General features: G+C 40.8%; 1 protein-coding gene across 1 annotated transcript; it reads left to right on the top strand.

Annotated features, from left to right (window-relative positions):
- Nucleotides 1-1883: 1883 nt before the first annotated feature.
- LOC110924389 lies at nt 1884-20256 on the top strand. Its single transcript, XM_035986242.1, has 6 exons — nt 1884-2086; nt 16970-17418; nt 17974-18061; nt 18308-18602; nt 18738-18968; nt 20113-20256. The coding sequence occupies exons 1-6, from the start codon at nt 1884-1886 to the stop codon at nt 20254-20256; spliced, it is 1410 nt and encodes a 469-aa protein (XP_035842135.1).
- Nucleotides 20257-20804: the final 548 nt, after the last annotated feature.

Below are 20804 nucleotides of genomic sequence, written 5' to 3'. Positions count from 1 at the left end.
ATAGTTAAAAAGTTAAAAATTAAAAATTAAAAAAATTCAAAAATATTCAAAAATATTGGAAAAATGAAATCTCACATGAGGTGATCAACTCGTGCGAACTGGCCAAACAGTTTCATTCAAGGCCAGTCCGCACGAACTCCTCAAAATCATTTCATCATTTCATCTCGCACGACTTGGCTCTCCTATATAAGGAAGAGACCAGATCGCGTGAACACTTCATTCTCACACCACATCGCACCAAACATAGCGACTTCGAGCAATCTGAGAAAATTGTCTGATTTCATCGATTTCAAACCGAAATCTTGTGTTCTTGTTGATCGGAATCATCTTATAAGTTGGTTTGCACAACTTATAACATGGGAAAGGTAAGGATTGACGCTTAATTGAACCAGATCTATTGAAATAGCCTGAATTCGGAAGAACAAACCTTTAAACTTAGATCTAGGTTGATTTTATGGACTAAAATGGATAAAAATCACACCAACATGATCGGTATTCATTGTAGAACAGATCTAGGGTTTCAATTTTATGAGAAAAACAAGATTTAACAACCTGAAAATTTACTGTTCATAATGGTTGGTTCAAACGAAGTGACGATCCACTTCGTACGAGATGGCAGATCATTTGATGTTCCAGATCGTATGAAATCCAAATCGTTTAAGTTTGTCAGTTCGTTTGAACACCACATCATTTGAAACTAGTCAGTTCGCATGAAACCAAACCGTATGAGATGGTCAGTTCGTATGAACATCAGTTCGTATGAAAAGTTCAAACAGTTTGGTCAGACCGCATGAACTGAGCACTTCGCATAAGATCAGTTCGTGTGAAGTGTAATTGTGTTTTGAAATGTGTACAAAAAGTTTAACTTGTGTTTATGATTGTGTTTCAGGCATTAAACGTGGAATTTGATCCATCGCACAACATTTGTTGTGTCTATGATGAAACTCTATCAAAGATCACTGTGTTTAAGGAGATTTTGTCGTTTATGAAACATTTACCAATTCAGAAGGCATTGACGAATCAACACAAAGCATTCAGATCTCATGTTGCTCATTTCTGGAAGAATGCTAAGTATGATGACGTGAATGATGTGATAAATTCAAGTGTCAGTTTAGATGGTGAAGATAAAGAAATTATTATCACTGAACAACTTGTACGTGAAGTGTTAGAGTTTCTAGATGATGATAATTCGCCAACAGGGTTTCCAGAAAGAATGGTCAAAGGTTGCATGCTGAGAATGGGGTATAACGGTCCGTTGAACAAAGCAAACTATCTGAAAGCATGTTTTACGAAGCCATACAAGTTCTTTATTCATTCAGTGATTCATGCACTTAGTCACAGGAAAGGTGGATATGATGTGATGAAAGATTATCAGATGTGTATGGTGACGGCATTGGTGTTGAACAAGAAATACAACTTTTCGAGAATCATGTTTCACTACATGAAAGATAATATTACTTCAGGCAGTAAAAGCTGGGTGTATCCGAGGTTTGTGCAAATGATGCTGGATCATGCTTATCCAAATCTGGCGAAAGATGAACAAAATGATCTTCTAGTGTTGAATCACATGGATAATGAAACGTTGATTAGATTATCCAAGTACACAAAGAATTGGCCAGAACCGAAGAAGAAGACAAAGTTTTCGGATTCATCAAAGATGAGAAACATGAGGATCCAGATCCAGTGAATCATTTGAAGTGGAAAGAAAAGAGTGCAATTGATGAGTTAACAAAGTTAGAAAATTTCTCTGAAACAAGAAATGATTGGTATACAAAAGAAGAAAAGAAGAAAAAAGGTGGAAAGAGAACTCCGAAAGCTCAAGCTGAAGAAGGATCGTCTTCTCAACCTCAAAAGAAACGCAGAAGAAAGTTGTTGAAACAATGATGGTTGATGAACCAGAGGAAGTTGAGACAGAAGCTGACGTTGAAAAAGATCAAGATCAGCTATCTCCTGAAACTGAGCATTTGATGAAAGATATTGATGACACTTTGGAAGCTGGGAAATCAGCAAGTAAAACAGTAGGCGATGATGAAGAAAAGGGCTTATCTGGTTCTGAAGATGAGGTTGATGCTGAAGTTGATAAATTGTAACACCCCGTGTTACCGAATGTCAAAGTCAAAGTCAAAGTCCAAGTCAAGTTTGACTTCTTTGACTGTAATTAGTCTATTCTATGTTTATGTTTTGCATTATGTGGAGTAAGTGTTATTAATCAAAGTAATCAAACGAATCGAATGTTTAAATGACGCGAAACGCTTTACGACTGTGAATAGTAGGAAGTAACAATGCGATAAAGTTAATCAATCAATAATCAAGCTAATCGAATCATCGAACTCGAAACTCGAATTACGTGAATTTGGTGATATATTACGTGTGTGTGTGCCTTACGTGTTACCTGTGCATGCTTACTTTATGTTATGTGTGGTGATCAATCGAATCGAAACTCGAAACTCAATCGAAATCGAATTATGATGAATGGTAGCGAAAAGATAGTGTGAAATATAGATGCCTGTATGTAGATATAGTGGTTGGGACTAAAAGTAATTTGAATAGGAAACTCTATCGTACTCGTATCGTCTTCAATCGAAATCGAAATATTAGAAATCGTCGCACCGAACACTTAAAGCAGGCTGTGGATCGATCAGGCTCCTAGCCGATCGAACAGCCCAGCCGATCGGACGGACTGTCCGATCGAGCAGGCTGTCTGATCGGGATGCCTGGCCGATCGGCCAGCTCTTTCCCCTTTTGGAAGCCTATAAATAGGCCTGTCATTGTCATTCTTTCCACTTTTGGAAACCCTCTGACCGACCAGCTCGTGTTCTTCACTATTTCTCAGATTTCTCTCAATTCCGGTAAGATTTCATCCTAAATCTTGTACGTTTTTGATCTATGCACACTCCTACACCTTTCTATCTTTCAAATCTTGATTTCTAACCATGAAATCATCAAGATCTAAGTGTTCTAGGATGACGTCATCATGGTGTTCTTCAAGAACTTCATGTTTTGGCCTCAATTCACCAAGAATCACTTGGATCTAGCCGATTTCCACATAAACAAACTAAGATCTATCACAGATCTGAACATTTACATGGTGTGAAGGATTGAAAGAAGGATTTCCAACTTTCTTTCAACTCTTTTACACTCAATGCCTTCAATCCGGTAGAAACGGTGCTTAAACCAACTCACTAAACATTCAAATGGTTGGGTGGTTTAAGAATCGGATTCTATCTACGAGGTTCACCGACTTCGGGTTAAACGTTAAACTACCGTTCCGAAACGTTCACCGGCCGGACTTGGGTGATTCCTGTCCGAGCAGGGGAAACAAGTAAGAATGAAGGTGCCATGGTTCAGCTCTTTGTCAAAATACCTCGATATAACGTCAAACAATCAGAACAGCCAAGTGTTAGACGAACAGGCCGACCAGGTCAGGATGTTGACCGATCGAACAGGCTGTTCGAACGAACAGCCCAACCGATCGGACATGTCAGCCGATCGACCAGGCCAGCCGATCGGCTAGCACATGGCCCCACACTTCAACAATTTCATGACGTCTAGTATTGAACGAAGTGCTGTTCGATCGAACTACGGGATGGATCGAATTACTCTTCAGATCATGAGATACTATGCTTCAACACTTAATCGATTTTCAACTCATTCGATGCATTGGAGTGCCACCCGATTGGACATGTTGGTCGATCAGGTGACATCCTGCTAAGGACTTAATACTGAAGTGTCTAATCGATCGGTTAGGCCGGCCGATCGAACAGACCGTTCGATCGATTGACCTGAAAGGTAAGAACACTTCAATGTTCTCGAATACTACAATGAAAACTTCAAAAGGACAAGCCATCATACACAAACACATCCTACTCAAAGGAAGAAACAATCCACTCGAACAGTCCAACCGATCGAGCCTACCGGCCGATGGAATAGGCTGCCCGAACGGGCTGACCAACCGATCGAGCCTACCGGCCGATCGAACAGGCTGTCCGAACGGACTGTCTAACCGAACGAATAACCCGTTCGATCGACCAGGCTGTTCGACCCATCATCACATGTTTCCATTTAATGCGTTACTCATCGTTATACTATCGAACTATTCAGGCTAACCCTACTCTCAAGCGCTCCCTTCAATCCATCATTCAATCGCTGTGAGTATACTCGAACCCTTTTTGCTTTAGCACTTTTGGGTGTTACATACGTTTCTTATCTAAATCATAATCGAACACACTACTCAATTATTTAAACGCTAACCGTTCTGCATGTATTACGTGACTAAATGAATGCTTGTTGTTATGTTTACACGTAGAATGCTGTCTACCTGCCTTAACGACGTAGTACTATAGTTTGGACTCAGCACCCGTTCACACAGGGGTTGTTAAGGACAATTACTTGCATGGATTACGGTGGTAATCATGTATTGCGAACTGTCTCGGACAGTCAACCCATAGTCATTGGTATCGATAGATCCATGTCGATAATTAACATGCATCGTTTTCCTCTGTGTACGTGCTGGTTATGCTTAAACTATTTCGAACTCTATATGCTATTATCAAACTTGTATGCTCACCTTTACATTTTATGTATTGACATTATTTTAACGTATGTGAAAGGCAATTAGGATGCTTATCTGCTAGGAAGGCGAACTTAGAATAAGCGTCTAGAGCATAGTTGTCTGTAGATCTTGCAGATCGAGTCTCTAGAAGCATTTAAACGATATTTATATTTAAATCTGAGTTGTCGGAACGGAATATTTAACTAGTTGTTATCTGTAATAATTTGTTTTATTATTTGGGATACGGTATGGGACATATTAATTAAACTAAATAGTAATGATAATTGTTGTGGAAACTTCTGGACAATCTGTTTCGCTCAGTGCCATGCCCTGATGATTCCGCCATCGGTTGGGGTGTGACAGATTGGTATCAGAGCCATAACTACAGGGAATTAGGCTAGACACGACCTAGTTCGGGTCGTTGTCTTAGAGACCTACACTATAGTTAGGAACCAACAGACCAAGCTTATGTGATATACCCAGCTATTTCTCGCTATCACTGCACTCGAATTTTCAAATAGAATCAAGCCATTTAGTCAGGATTAGGCGTGAAAACCGCAAACTCCCGACTAAATTGCTTGGTCAATGCTGATTTTATCAACTCATCAATGATTTCCTCATTAAATTTTCAAAACCAACGAGGAGAATTATACCAAATCAGGAGTGAAATCCATATTTTGATGAATAATCTCCTCAAATTTTACTAAAACAAGGAAGAAGTTGCTAAGCTAGGGGAGAAACCCTAACCTTGACAACTTGTTCCGGATTTTTATTTCATCTCACCAAAGTCTCGACGTACTCCAACGACCTGAACTCACAAGTATGACCTAGGGAATACGTGCTGAATGCCCAAGAATCGAGCCAACAACGCGAACCCGAAAGTCAAAAAGTGACGACAAGTCCACTGCGAATAGTCAGATCGCTTTGGGTAGTCGATGTCTAGTAGCCGCAGACAATCTATTCCTCGATTTTATGTGTTTCGATACTGAGTTCGCAACTGCCAACTCTGATAACTCGTTGATTTTATGTGTTTCAAGTGTACTTGTCTGTTTACGTGCCTTAATTTTGAAAGTTATCCGATTTCGCTCTCACTTTGATCGACACACACGACTCGCATTGCTATTATGTCTCAATACGCTAACAAGTCGCTGCAAAATCTAGACGACATTATGCTACGATGTACGCTTATACTATACCCGACATGCCATACGATATGCTATACTAATCAACATGCTATACGCGACCGCTATATTCGAATACTCGCAAGACTTAGGGGTAGTCAGGATTACGTGACATTATCTACCTCTATGATTAAATGCCTATGTGTTTATGTGCTTCCGTGATTCTATGCCCTACGTGCTTATGTGCTTCTGTGACTATGTGATTTTGTGCCTATGCGTTTATGTGATTCATGCCTTATCGTGTTCCTGAGCTTTAGTAAGTAGTAGACGTGTGAGGTGAGATTCAACTTGTTGTGTCTGAGACCCATGAAAATGTCTGTTGCAGACCATGTCGTCATCTGGACACCGAAACCCTCATACTCGCCAAGAAAAGAGAGACAAGTGTCTCGCTGCTATCATCGCCAAACAAGTGGCAAAAGCTGTAAGCGAGGTGTACGAAAACGTCAGCAAATCGTCTGAGGAGTCGCAAACCGATGCTCCTAAAGATGCTAACAAGACCGCTTTTAGCTTCAAACAGTTTAAGGCATGCAAACCAAAAGAGTTTACTGGAGAAGATGGCCCTACCGCCATGTTTCAATGGTTTGATTCGGTTGAAGTCACTCTGCGCCAAAGCGGCTGTCCTGAAAATCTCCATACCCTAAACGCGACCGGCGTCTTCCAGTCCCGAGCTCTAGACTGGTGGACGGCCGAACGAAACAAACACGGGAATGATGCAGCTTATGAGCTGACTTGGGAAGAGTTGAAGGCCATCATGATGGATGAATTCTGCCCTCCCTATGAACGCCAAAAGCTGGAGGACGAGTTTTGGAACATCAAACAGAAGGACGGAGACAACGCTGCTCTAACTGCTCGCTTCAAGCAGCTTAGCATTATCTATCCCGATCAAGTCAAGATGCCAGACATGGCCATCAAGAAGTATATTCGAGCTCTACCTGATTGTGTTGCCGACTTTGTTCACGCCGCCAAGGCATCATCAATTGAGGAGACCTACTTGCTTGTCGCCGAGATCAATGACAAACGGGTAAAGTCTGGTTTCTGCGATAAGCCATCCATGTCTCTGCATCAAGCCACTACTGCACCGACCGCCGACTCCACTGCTCAACCCTCCAAGTCATCCAGGCGAAAGAAGAAGCACAACAACAGCAACTCCAGCAACAAGAACTGTGCTGTGACAACAACTGCTGCCCCTCTGCAAGCCGTACCGGCTCAGCAGCAGTCTCATCACCGACCAGCTCCAGTGACCAATGCACCGCAAGCAAAGCGTGCTTACACAGGTCCCCACCCGCTCTGCCCAACATGCTCATATCATCATCCGGTGGGAATCGCCTGTCGTTTCTGCGCTCACTGCAACCTCTACGGTCATTTCAATGCGAACTGTCGCTACGGTCCCCGAAACACCGCAGCTCCTGCCGCCGCTCATCAAGCTCTACTCCCAGCCCCTCAAGGCCAACCCGCAGCTCAAGCGCCCGCGGTCAATGCTCGAGTCTGCTTTGCATGTGGTGATCCTAACCACTTTGCAAACATGTGCCCGAACAGGGTGGTGAAACAAGAGCCCCAACAGCAGCAGCAGCAGCCTCAGCAGCAGTAGCAAGCAGCCCGTGCCAGAACCTTCAACATCAATGCTCGTCAAGCCCAGGCTGACAACAACGTGGTTAATGGTACGTTCCTTGTGAATGGTATTTATGCATCATGTTTGTTTGATACTGGAGCCGATAACTGCTTTGTGTCGTTTGAATTCGAGAAGCTCCATAGTCGTAAGCGCTCTTATCTCCCCTCGTCATTCGAAGTCGAAGTCGCTACTGGAAGAACTGTCGCCGTTAACTCTGTTCTCTGTGATTGTACCCTCGAGCTCAACAATCATATCTTCCCAATCGACCTTATTCCCATGCAACTCGGAAGCTTCGATGTCAGAGTAGGCATGGACTTTCTTCACGAAAACCATGCTGAAGTTGTGTGCTTCGATAAAATGATTCGATTCTCGCTCGCGAATGGTGATCTATTATGTGTGTACGGCGAAACAGCTTCGAAAGGTCTCAAGCTCATGTCATGCATCCAAGGTAGCAAGTATCTCCGCAAGGAATACAGAGCTTTCTTGGCCAACATTGTAGCAGCGGAGAAGGAAAAGAAAAAGAAGGCCGAAGTCAAAGACGTTCCAGTGGTTCGTGAATTTCCTCAGGTGTTCCCTGGTGATCTTCTCGGATTACGGCCAAGTCGTGATATCGACTTCCGCATCGACCTCATTCCTGGAGCAAATCCCGTAGCCAAAGCTCCTTATCGACTCGCTCCATCCGAAATGCGGGAACTTTCGAACCAACTCCAGGAGTTACTTGAAAAAGGCTTTATTCGCCTGAGCACCTCTCCTTGTGGCGCACCAGTCCTTTTCGTCAAAAAGAAGGATGGGTCGTTCAGGATGTGCATCGACTATCGGGAGTTGAATAAGTTAACTATCAAGAACCGTTACCCTTTGCCTCGAATCGATGACTTATTTGACCAGCTGCAAGGTGCCAAGTGTTTCTCGAAGATCGATCTACGTTCAGGTTATCGTCAATTGCGCATTCAAGAGGAAGACATTCCTAAAACCGCTTTTCGAACTCGATACGGCCACTATGAATTCGTTGTTATGCCTTTTGATCTAACTAACGCACCCGCGGTTTTCATGGATCTGATGAATCGCTTGTGTAAGCCATTTCTAGACCGTTTCGTCATCGTGTTCATCGACGATGTCTTGATCTATTCCAAATTGAAAGCCGAACACGCGCAACATCTACGTTTGGTTCTCGAGTTACTTCAGGGGAATCAACTCTATGCCAAGTTCTTCAAATGCGAATTCTGGCTAGAGGAGGTTCAATTTCTGGGTCACATCATTAATAGTCAAGGTATTCCCGTCGATCCCGCGAAGATTGAAGCAGTTAAGAGCTGGATTACGCCTAAGAACCCGTCTGAAATTCGTTCTTTTCTCGGATTAGCGGGCTATTATCTACGATTTATCAAAGGATTCTCTAAGATCGTTGTGCCGCTTACCGCCCTTACTCATAAAGACAAGCCTTTTGTTTGGGGAACCGAACAAGAGTCTGCCTTCCAAGCCCTCAAGCATATGCTTTGCATGCTCCTATTCTCATGTTGCCCAATAGAAACAACGATTTCATTGTCTATTGTGATGCTTCCAACCTTGGTCTTAGCTGTGTTCTCATGCAACGGGACAAGGTTGCTGCTTACGCATCTCGTCAACTCAAAATCCACGAGAAGAACTATACAACCCATGATCTCGAGCTTTGCGCAGTTGTTTTTGCATTGAAGATTTGGCAACACTACCTGTATGGTACCAAGTGTGCGATCTTCATCGATCACAGGAGTTTACAACACATCTTCAACCAGAAAGAACTTAACATGCGTCAACGCCGATGGGTAGAACTTCTTAACGATTACGACTGTGAGATTCGTTACCACCTAGGCAAAGCAAATGTTGTTGCCGACGCGCTCAGCAGACGGAGTTATTTGCTCAGTATTCGCAATACCCAAGCCCAGCATGATCTCGAAACCCTCATCCGCGAAGCCCAGCATGCTTGCTTTAATGAACGCACTTTGAAGAAAGAGAGGATCTATCACGATGGAGCTCAGCTCGTCAGCAAAGCAAATGGGATGTTCTATTATCTGGACCGAATTTGGATCACCAAGCGGACCGACTTGCGAAAGATCATAATGGACGAAGCCTACAAATCCCGATATTCTATTCATCCCGGTGCCGATAAAATGTACCAGGATCTTCGCTATAAGTACTGGTGGTCGGGCATGAAACGGGATATCGCTCTTTATGTTGGAAGTTGCCTGACTTGTGTGAGAGTTAAGGCTGAACATCAACGACCTTCTGGCTTACTCGAATAACCTCCAATCCGCATATGGAAGTGGGAGAGTATAGCTAAAGATTTCATAACCAAACTTCCGCCCACGCCATCAGGTCACGACAGCATTTGGGTTATAGTTGATCGTCTGACCAAATCAGCCCACTTTTTGCCAATACGGGAAGACTACAAGGTAGAACGACTAGCCCGAATCTACACTGACAAGATCATTTGTAATCATGGTACGCCTTGTGACATCATCTCAGACCGTGACGCTCGGTTTACTTCGCGATTGTGGGAAACGTTTCAAGCAGCTCTTGGTACGTCGCCTAACCTAAGTACCGCATTCCATCCTCAAACCGACGGATAGACTGAAAGGACGATCCGTACTCTTGAAGACATGCTCCGCGCGTGTGTCATAGACTTCGGTGGTAGTTGGAACAAATACCTACCGTTAGTCAAATTCTCGTACAACAACAGTTATCATGCCAGCATCCAAATGGCACCATTCGAGGCCTTATATGGAAGAAGATGTCGTTCGCCTATTGTGTGGCACGAGATCAGTCACTCGCAATTAACCGGTCCCGAGTTACTGCAAGAAACGACTGACAAAAGCCTCCAAATTTGAGACAACTTGTCGAAAGCTCGAGATAGACAGAAAAGTTACGCTGATAGAAGTCGCAAGCCCCTTGAATTTGACGTTGGCGACTACGTACTCCTAAAGGTATCACCTTGGAAGGGTGTGGTCAGATTCGACAAGAAAGGGAAACTAGCGCCTCGATATGTTGGACCTTTTAAGATTCTGGAAAGGATCGGAAGAGTCGCCTACAGACTCGAACTATAGGAAGAACTTAGTGACGTCCACCCGACTTTCCATGTGTCAAACCTCCGAAAATGCCTAGCTGATCATGATCTAATTGTACCTCTCGACGACCTTCAAGTCAACGAAACGCTGCATTTCGTGGAAAAGCCTGTCGAAATCATGGATCGCCAAACCAAGCAACTCAGACGCTCGCGCGTCCCTATGGTGAAAGTCCGATGGGAAGGCAAACGAGGCACGGAGTTCACTTGGGAACTCGAAAGCAACATGAAGGCTAAGTACCCGCAGTTGTTTAAATGAAGATCTGAAGCGAGAAATTGGTAAAACATTCACGGTGCTGCGCAGCTTTCAGTCTAATTTCGGGACGAAATTCCCTAAACAAGGGGAGGCTGTAACACCCCGTGTTACCGAATGTCAAAGTCAAAGTCCAAGTCAAGTTTGACTTCTTTGACTGTAATTAGTCTATTCTATGTTTATGTTTTGAATTATGTGGAGTAAGTGTTATTAATCAAAGTAATCGAACGAATTGAATGTTTAAACGACGCAAAACGCTTTACGACTGTGAATAGTAGGAAGTAACAATGCGATAAAGTTAATCAATCAATAATCAAGCTAATCGAATCATCGAACTCGAAACTCGAATTACGTGAATTTGGTGATATATTACGTGTGTGTGTTCCTTACGTGTTACCTGTGCATGCTTACTTTATGTTATGTGTGGTGATTAATCGAATCGAAACTCGAAACTCAATCGAACTCAATCGAAATCGAATTATGATGAATGGTAGCGAAAAGAGAGTGTGAAATATAGATGCTTGTATGTAGATATAGTTGTTGGGACTAACAGTAATTTGAATAGGAAACTCTATCGTACTCGTATCGTCTTCAATCGAAATTGAAATATCAGAAATCGTCACACCGAACACTTACAGCAGGCTGTGGATCGATCAGGCTCCTAGCCGATCGAACAGCCCAGCCGATCGGACGGACTGTCCGATCGAGCAGGCTGTCCGATCGGGATGCCTGGCCGACCGGCCAGCTCTTTCCGCTTTTGGAAGCTTGTAAATAGGCCTGTCATTGTCATTCTTTCCACTTTTGGAAACCCTCTGACCGACCAGCTCGTGTTCTTCACTATTTCTCAGATTTCTCTCAATTCCGGTAAGATTTCATCCTAAATCTTGTACGTTTTTTATCTATGCACACTCCTACACCTTTCTGTCTTTCAAATCTTGATTTCTAACCGTGAAATCATCAAGATCTAAGTGTTCTAGGATGATGTCATCATGGTGTTCTTCAAGAACTTCATGTGACAACCCTCACCAAACCAGGTATCCGTACGACTTAATTAATATTTAATTACTGTTTAATTACTGTGCTTGCTTGAAATTGCGGATAAACTATTACTTGAATACTGATACATACACATACTTGCATCATACTTTATCAACTGTCACTCCATTATTTACATACAGAACTTTAGTGACAAACATGATGCACAAAAGCACAGTAGCACAATAAACGGATAACCCAGTAAACGTGCTGACATAGCCAGCACCAGGCAGGTACTGCCTCTAAGGCCTGTGTGAGCCCAAGATAGTTTACTACACTAGTAGAGAGCGTAGGGATAAAAGGTTTTAGAACTGCGTCACTAGGTGATAATTATAGTGACCGAATGTGCCTAAAACGTACTTTAAGTACAAAATTTAGCACTTTAAATAAAAATTCAGCATTAAGCTAACTAATAAAGTGCCAAAACATGAGAAAAATATTATTAGACACTTTACAAAGTGTCGGGAATTCATTGTGTCACTAGAAGTAGTATTAACGACACTTTAAAGCGTTGTTAAGTACTTTAACGGATCACTATCCAACCAAACAACTGGACTTAACCCGGAACATAAAAATATTGTCATCAACATTATTTTTCTTTTTCTGAGCCAGTTAGGGTCCCCGAATACCCTAACACCCGCTATAACTTACAACACACTAGTAACCAAATTAACCTCCTAACTAACTAACTAATACTTGTTTACCTAGTTGAAACCCAACCAAAAGCCTCCCCCATATTAACCGATCGGTTACCACCTAGGGGACACCATCTTACAACATGATTATTTTAATCACCCATGTCATAAATCTTGATAGCATAATTTCCATTGGATAAACATGTATGAATGGATTATAAATAAGTCTCTAGTATCTTAACCATTTCATAAACCACTAAACAAAAAGCAAATACTCTCCCTCTCCTACTCTTGCATTCGGCCGAGATCCAAGGCATCCCACCACCCACCTTTCAATTCCATACAATCCATTCTATACATATACAAGTGTTAAGGATCGCGCATAAGGAAGCTCGGTGCACTCGGATTGTGAAGGACCTCACTACATTGCTTTTATCCACTCGATTTCCGACTAGTTTCTTCCCTAGCCTCGAGCTAGTAGTAAGTGACTCTAAACGCCTTCTTGATCTATTCTAAAGTGGTTAAAATGAACTTTGTCGGTTAAAAATCATGAACATACAAGATGACATGCTAAAAGTTTACAAAAATGATAAACATGTTGGATAAAAACAATAGAGTTGTGTAAAACTTGTAAGACTTGTTTTATTGTGATTATTTAGTGTTGATCTATGCTAGTAGTAGCTCGGATCGTCATCTAACCCGGCTAAGTCATGTTCATGTAACATGACCGAGAGTATGTTAAAGTGTGAAAGTGGTTAGATGAAGAACACTACTACTATTAACTTGTGTAAAAACAATATTTCTTATGAAACGGAGTTCTAAACTAGTAGATCTAAGGATCTACAAGTGGTATTTTTGAAGAACCAAGTGTCAAGTGAAATCATATTTTCTAAACCGGATCTTTCCTAAACAAGGGTGATTTTTGTAAACACACAAGTGTGCAGACACTTGTGTAACACAAAGTTTTGGACAAAAGAACTATTTTTGTAAATGTTGACCAGAAGTTGTGGAAATCTATTTTCTTTAAAAACGAGACTCTCAAGAGACCGAGTTGATTTATACAAAGATCCACTAAAAGTAATGGAAAGTTACTACCTATTTTAGATAAACCACAAGTTCATGTATTTTTGCGATTTATATCTATTTTGACTAGTTTGATGGTTTGAATATTGTTTCTTGTTGATTGAGAAAATTGTTGATTTGAATTTTAAAAGAAAAAGATACGCTTAAAAGCGTGGCTACCTCCAGTTACAGGGGAAACTCTGGCGAAATTTTTCCAAAAACCTAACACTTGGAAATATTTTCATCACAAGTGTTATAAATATATTTTTAGCTTGTTTTCAAAAATATAAATTTCGCCACGATTTTTATTACAAAATTTCTAAGCGTTGGAGGTGGGATTTTCACAAAATAAAACTTGATAAATATCTATTTGATATATATATATTTTTCATAACAACACTTGTGAGATTTTTATGATTTTTTTGTGAACTATACAAATATTATTTTTAGGGTAAAAATAATATTACCGAATGTTAATGATTCCAAAATAATACGAACGCCTTCACAATAAATATTAAGTTACAACGGTATTATTAATACCACCCGATCTTTAAACGTAACTTACGCATTTTCGGAAAAATACTAGTGAACGCATATTTTGACAAAGGTATTATTTTGGGAAAAATATTTATATTTTTGAGAAAGAAATAAAATATATTTTATTAAGTGAGACTTAATAATATATTTCGAAAATTCACGAGCGCACACGTATTAAAACCCCCATCCTTGGGAAGGAAAATATTTACCAAATATTTGCAAAGTGTAAACACGAAATAGTTGTCTAACTATTTCCCAAAAACTTAAACCTTAAGCTAAGGCACAGCCGTTCGTTTAATAAGAGTTAGTACGTGTAGGTCGTCGCACAGCAGATTGATCAGGAGATTTACTTGATAGAGACGCACCACTGTGAGTTCATGTCCCCCTTTTCTCTTAACTATTTTCAGTTTTCTAAACTGCGGGGGTGAAATACATGTTACTATATTTACAAGTACTTTTTACATGGTATGGTTAGCGTAAGGAGGGTTACTACTTAGATCATGTGAGTGGGTAGGCGCAACTTGAGGCCATTAATCCTCATTGTAGGACCAAGGGACAGTAGCGGTAGATCTATCTGGGTGTAGCGAGCCCAGCTCCAGGCCCAGCATAACGGACCTCGGGGTGACTTTGTACCCAACGCCAAATCCGCTAGGTTTGAGTCTTCCTACTTGCACTTCACACATATCAATGACCTTGCAAACCATTGGTGATCTCTTTTTCCTTATTTGCTACATACCAGGATTTTATACATACAAAGGTTTTATTACTCACTTACACATGAACTCGCTCAACAATTTTTGTTGATTTTTCCAACTTACATGTATTTCAGGGAACTAAAGATCTGGCGCGGTATGCTACGTTTTCCCGCTGCATAAGAATTTCGAAGTCATCCAAGTTTAGGGGATGTGACTTTTACCTGGACGAGTCACAGTCCTTAAACTGCGTTTATTACATGTTGGTGTTGTGTCTTTCAAACAATGTTTTTATGTTATCAGGTTGTAGTGTCCGTTGCATGAGTCAACGCCTTAAGACAATGTTGTGTTACTTATGTTTTAAAACTTAAATCAATGGATGATCTTGCATGGTTTTATTTTCATATAGCTTTGTTATGATTAAGCTATGGTATTAAGAAGTCACACCAAGTTAACCACGCTTCCGCAAAGCCAGGGTGTGACAGCTTGGTATCAGAGCCCTGATCATAGCGAACTAGAATTCCTTCTCGAGTCTAGACTATGATCACTAGGGCTCTCACGAAAACATTTTTACACTGCATACCACTTAAGTCCAGATCCAAAACGTTTTTACAAACAAATGTCGAGCACATTTTATTAGTTATAGGCTCAGTCTGGGAGGCTGAGGCTTGGTCTGGGAGGCCGAGGTAGTTGTCTAGTGGGACTAGAGAGTCAGTCTGAGAGGCTGGGAGAATTGGCTAGTGGGACTAGGAAGAGCAGTCTGGGAGGCTGGGAGGCTAGTGGGACTAGGAAGATCAGTCTGGGAGGCTGGGAGGCTAGTGGGACTAGGAGAACTATTTGATTGCTTAATTGGTGACTAATGTGTTTATTTGACTATATGATTGATTATTTGTGCATATTTGTGTTTATGATACAGACACTATGGATTCATCAGGCACTGGTGAGTCGGACACTACGGGTCCTATGCCCATCGTATCAGACGACCGAGAGTCATCGGAGCATGAGGTACACACTTCATATGTTACCAGCACGGATGATGTTAGTGCAATAACGTCTGTAGCTTCCGTCAACATGTAGTCATATTTTGTATAGTTGTGTGTATGTTATGTTTGTGTGTATGTAAAGCAGGACAAAATTGGTGAAGTTTTTGTTAAGTGCTGTTGATGCCAGCCGATCGGCTAGCCCAGCCGATCGAGCAGGCTACTCGATCGGTTAGCATTGTCAGCCGATCGGCTAGACCAGCCGATCGGCCAGCACTCTCTTATTCTGTCCTTGCCTATAAATAGCCGGTAGGTTAGTTTATTTACAACCTTTTGACACTTTCACTTGCAACCAACCTTTTGTATGTCTGATTTCTTTCTGGCTCCTGTACATTTTCACATCATTCAATAGAATATCAGACGGTGATTCAAAGTAGAATGTTGTCTCTGTATATCTGCTATGTGATTACATGAATTCCGCGCATTGATCACTTTACGATTCAACTACATTTACGAACAGGAAGATCCCATCCGAGGGACCAACAAGTGGTATCAGAGCTTAAGGAAGCTGAATCGAGACCTATAGAGACGAATTCACCGGAATTCAAGTCGTTCTTGTTGATTTAGAGACGAATTCACCAGAATTCAAGTTGTGTTCGCTGTGTCAGAAACAAATTTCACCGGAAATTTGTTATTTCTATCATTCCGACTCAAATTTCACCGGAAATTTGACCGATTCTTCTATATTCTTCTCAGATCTAGCTTTACTTTTCACTTTTACATCATAGAACTAGAAAAACTTAAAATTCAGTGAGATTTTACGGTTAAAAATTGACAAATTTGCTATCAATTGAATCGCAATCATTAGAATTACAATCCTACAAAGTTTCACAATCAAATTCAATCTAAAACTTGTTCAAATTGATCAAAATCCATGGAAAACTGTTCATGTTTGCTGATGTCAGCCGGTCGAACGACCTAGCCGATTCTTGTACTTGCTGACGTCATCATTCCAGTTGCATAACCGTTCAGATATTTTCAAGTGTTGCTGACATCATCAGTGTTAGCCGATCGAACGAGCAATTCGATCGGACAACATTGTTGACATTTGACATTGTTGCTGACATCATATTGCTAGCCGATCGAATATGCCACTCGATCGGACAGTAATTGTGTACTGATTACATAGTTGTGTCTGTCAGCCGATCGAACGAGTCACTCGATCGAACGAGCCAGCCGATTATGGGTGTGCTGGTCGATCGAACGAGCCATTCGATCCAAGTGTCCTTGTGTTTACATCTTTGAAATTCAAATTTTTCTAAGTGTTTGATAAACATCTCAGGTACTTAACAATGGAAGAATTCATGAACCCGCTCAGTGAAATGTATGCGTTTGCTGGTAACAGTGGAGATGATTCAACAAACCGAACAAATGAGAATACTCCAAGTACGAGAAAGACATTGTCGGAAGCACTTAGTGTGGAGAGCGTTTATGGAACTTACAATAAGCCACCAAAGCTGTTAGCAATTGAAGATTATAATCGGTGGGCAAAACGATTCGAGGAATGGTTGAAAGCCTTCGCGTACCCCAGTTGGAAAAGCTTAAAAAACGGCTTTAACAATGGAAGAGAAGACTTTGAGAACATGTCAGAAAGTGAAGAGATTGAATATTTTGTGGCTGAACAAAAATGTCTAGCTTTGATTAACCAATCAGTGAGAGAAGATATTATCTCACTGATTGATTATTCAAACGTAAAGGATCTCTGGGATAAATTACAAAAGAAATGTGTCGGTACTGCAGAAATCATTAAAAACAAAAAGAAACTACTAAAAAAAGGAATTTGATCTGTTTGGTTGTCTTAAAAATGAGTCTGTTCCAAAAATGATTGAACATTTCGGACATCTAAAGCTAGAATTGGCCAGGCATGGAATTATTTTTATTCAAGAGGAGCTTGTAGACAAGTTATTTGATTCTTTGCCAGACGAAATGGATTGGCAATACTTCGAATGATGATCAAGAATACAATCCAGCCAAGTGTTCTGACGGTTGATTTGCTGATAGAGAAACTTGAGAGTCATGAGCTCGAAATAAAGAAAACACATAAAGTCAATCACTCGTTATATCATCAAAATGTGGAACTTTATTATCCAAAGAACTTGATGCAAAAGACAGGATCTCCGAAAACAGCCTTCACTGCAGAAAGTTCATAACCAATGACTCAAGAAACCTCACATAGTGGTTTTCATGGAGGAATGTCTTCCAACACTACCAGTCAAGGACCATCTTCAAGCACATCAAACCAACAGCAAACTGCACCAAAGTATGTCTTTCAATGTAACATTGCAGTTGACTTGAAAAATGGTCAGAATTTTAGTGAGGAGTCGGCGAAACAACAGATGATTTTCTTAGCATTTGTATTGGAGTCATATGAGGGGTTAGTTGCTGGGAAGATAGGTAACACCAACCTGAAGAAAGAAGACTACGATCAAATAGATCCTGAAGAAATGGAGCTAATTGATATACGTTGGGCTATGGCCAGTGCTGTTCGTCGACCACAACGCTTCATGGAAATAACTGGCAGGAAAACAATTGGTGGTCCATCTACCAAATTGGGTTTCGATAAGTCTAAAGTGACATGCTTCAAATGCAAACAAAAAGGTCACTTTAAACGAGAATGCAGAAACGAGTATGCTGATGAATCGGCTAATCCGTTCCGAGAAGATTACTATAAGAAAGCCATTTATCATCAGAACAAATCGGAACCTCCAAGGCTGAAGCAAATTAAAGAAAAAGATAAGGAAAAGTCAAGAGCCCTAGTGGTCATTCATGATGATAAGGGATATGACTGGAGTGAGATATTGCCTGAAGAAGATGCGGTTGGTTACGCATTCGCAACAGGAAAGATTATTCAGTTCAAAGATACAAGAACAGAAGAAGAAAAGTTTGTGAACAGAAGAATGAAAGCCCAAACAAAAGTAAGCAGAATCTATACCATTTACAAGGAAGCAAAAAGGGCTAAGAGGTAGGATCCAGACAGAGAATGTTATCTTGATCCTCAAGGTAATATCGCAATCGATCCAAGTTCACTCAGTGTTGATGCAATCATTCAGCAATATGCTGAAGAAGAGGAAGCTAGACAAAGAGAATGGTGGGGTGAAGGAGAAAAGAAAGTGGAAAAGAAAGAAGAAAAGGAGAAGTCGGCAGAAAAGAAGATCGATGATGGGGTGATAGATACATCACAGGAGCTCACAGCCGAAAATCTGACGAAGATGGCAGACAAAGTTCTAGCTGCAAAGGAACTGGAGGTAGATTCTAGTTCTGGAACTGAGTCAAACGCCAAGGTCAGTCAGATAAACATGAATGTAGTGTCAGGTAAGAAAGACAAAAGCGAAAGTGACTGCAAGAATTGCATGAAAAATTGCAAAGATTGTAGTACTATCGCTTATCTCAACAACAAAAAGGTTGAAGATCTGACTAAAAGAGTCAGAGAGGTTGAAAACCAAATCTTAAACCGAGATAAATTGCTAAAAGCTTCAAATGATCGTGCAAAAGAACTAACTGAAAAAATTGAAAGTGATAAAGTTGACATAGAAAGAACTAAGAAAGAAAATGAAAAACTCATTCTTGAAAATTTGAGAAGCTTAAGCGAACGGTTAAAGATTCGGATGATCGAAATGGGAAAACAACAAAAGAAAATGTTCAACTAACAGGTGTGTTAAGGGTGAAAGAGGAGTTAATAAACAAACAATTGGATGAAATTGCTAATCTGAAGCTTCAATTCCAAGAAGCAAAAATCGAAAATGAACGCATCCAATTAAAATTAACCAGTTACAACTCCGCGAGCTTTGTTCTGCAGCACATTGTTCCCAAACCCATCGGGAAAAACAAAGCTGGCGAAGATGTATTTTCGGACGGAACTGGAGTGGGATATCATCAAGTCCCACCACCTGTTTTAAACAATTTTTCAAAGAAAAAGTCCGGACTGGTTAATGATGATGAAAATTCAGATAAAATAAAACTTCCAGAGTCGATTGGTGTTACATTCTCATCATCATCATCTGATGATAGTGTTCAGACTGATATTGTCAAAAGCATGGCAGAAAGTGTCTTAGAGTCTGATTCAAATGAAGATGATGGTTGTTTCTTGGATAAATACATTCCGAAACAAAAATCCAAGAACAACTTAAATGAAGAACCAAATCTTGTCATGTACAAGATGTTGGGTTCAGATAAGTTGTTTTCGGATACTGAGTTTCCGATTGAGAATGTAAATGTCAACAAATTGAAAAATGTTTACAAATTAATCGAAGTTGAGCTGACAGAAGTGAAGAGTGTTATGGGTAAAATTCTGAGCTCCTCATATCCTGGGAAATATCTTGGGTTATATCTTGAATAAATGATATCTGCTTATATCCGAGATGCTCATTCAGGATGTCTATAATATCCTGAATAGTATCCTCAGGATTACTAACGTGTTGAGTGCAGGAGTACGCGTGCAGGTGCCCAACGTTCACAAAGACTCTTTCTCCAAGAGACTCGGTCCAGGTCGTTCAAATGAAGACGTTGAAGCCGCATTACCCGGACTACAACGTTAACAATGGAATAATCGGAAGCATCCCGTATTTGTAGGAATTTCAGTTTGTATTTGATTACTATAAATAGGTGGGTATACCAGATCGAATAGGACATCACAGCTACGCTCACTACACTTACACACTTGTTCTCTCGCAACTTGTACTCTCACACAAAGCATTGTAACACTTAGCGATCTGGTCAATATCCTGCACTGTATCCTGATATTTGAAGCAATAGAAGAACTAGGCAGCTGCGATTGTCAGCTCCCGAGGTTTTATGCCGGCGATCTAGATTGATCAAGGGCTTTCCTCGTACATCTCGTGTCAACCCCTTTACTTTTTGCTCATTGTTTGATCGTAGATATAGCTCAATATCCTGAGCCGTATCTTGAACACTGTTTTTCAAAACAACATAACCAGCATATTTTCAACACACTTTTTAGCACACTACCTCACTTAACTAATTTGATCACTAAATTGATTCGGTAATTTTTGACCAAAACAATTTGGCGCCCACCGTGGGGCAAGTGGTACTCTCTTTACTAAAATTTTTTGTGAAATCGCTAATCAGTTTTCTATTTTCAAAACTTTTTGCCACATTGT

Source organism: Helianthus annuus, chromosome 17 (genome assembly GCF_002127325.2).
Source record: "Helianthus annuus cultivar XRQ/B chromosome 17, HanXRQr2.0-SUNRISE, whole genome shotgun sequence".
In the NCBI taxonomy this organism is placed as follows: domain Eukaryota; kingdom Viridiplantae; phylum Streptophyta; class Magnoliopsida; order Asterales; family Asteraceae; genus Helianthus; species Helianthus annuus.
The sequence above is the reverse complement of the archived record's forward strand: the minus strand, read 5'-3'. Positions and strand labels throughout refer to the sequence as shown.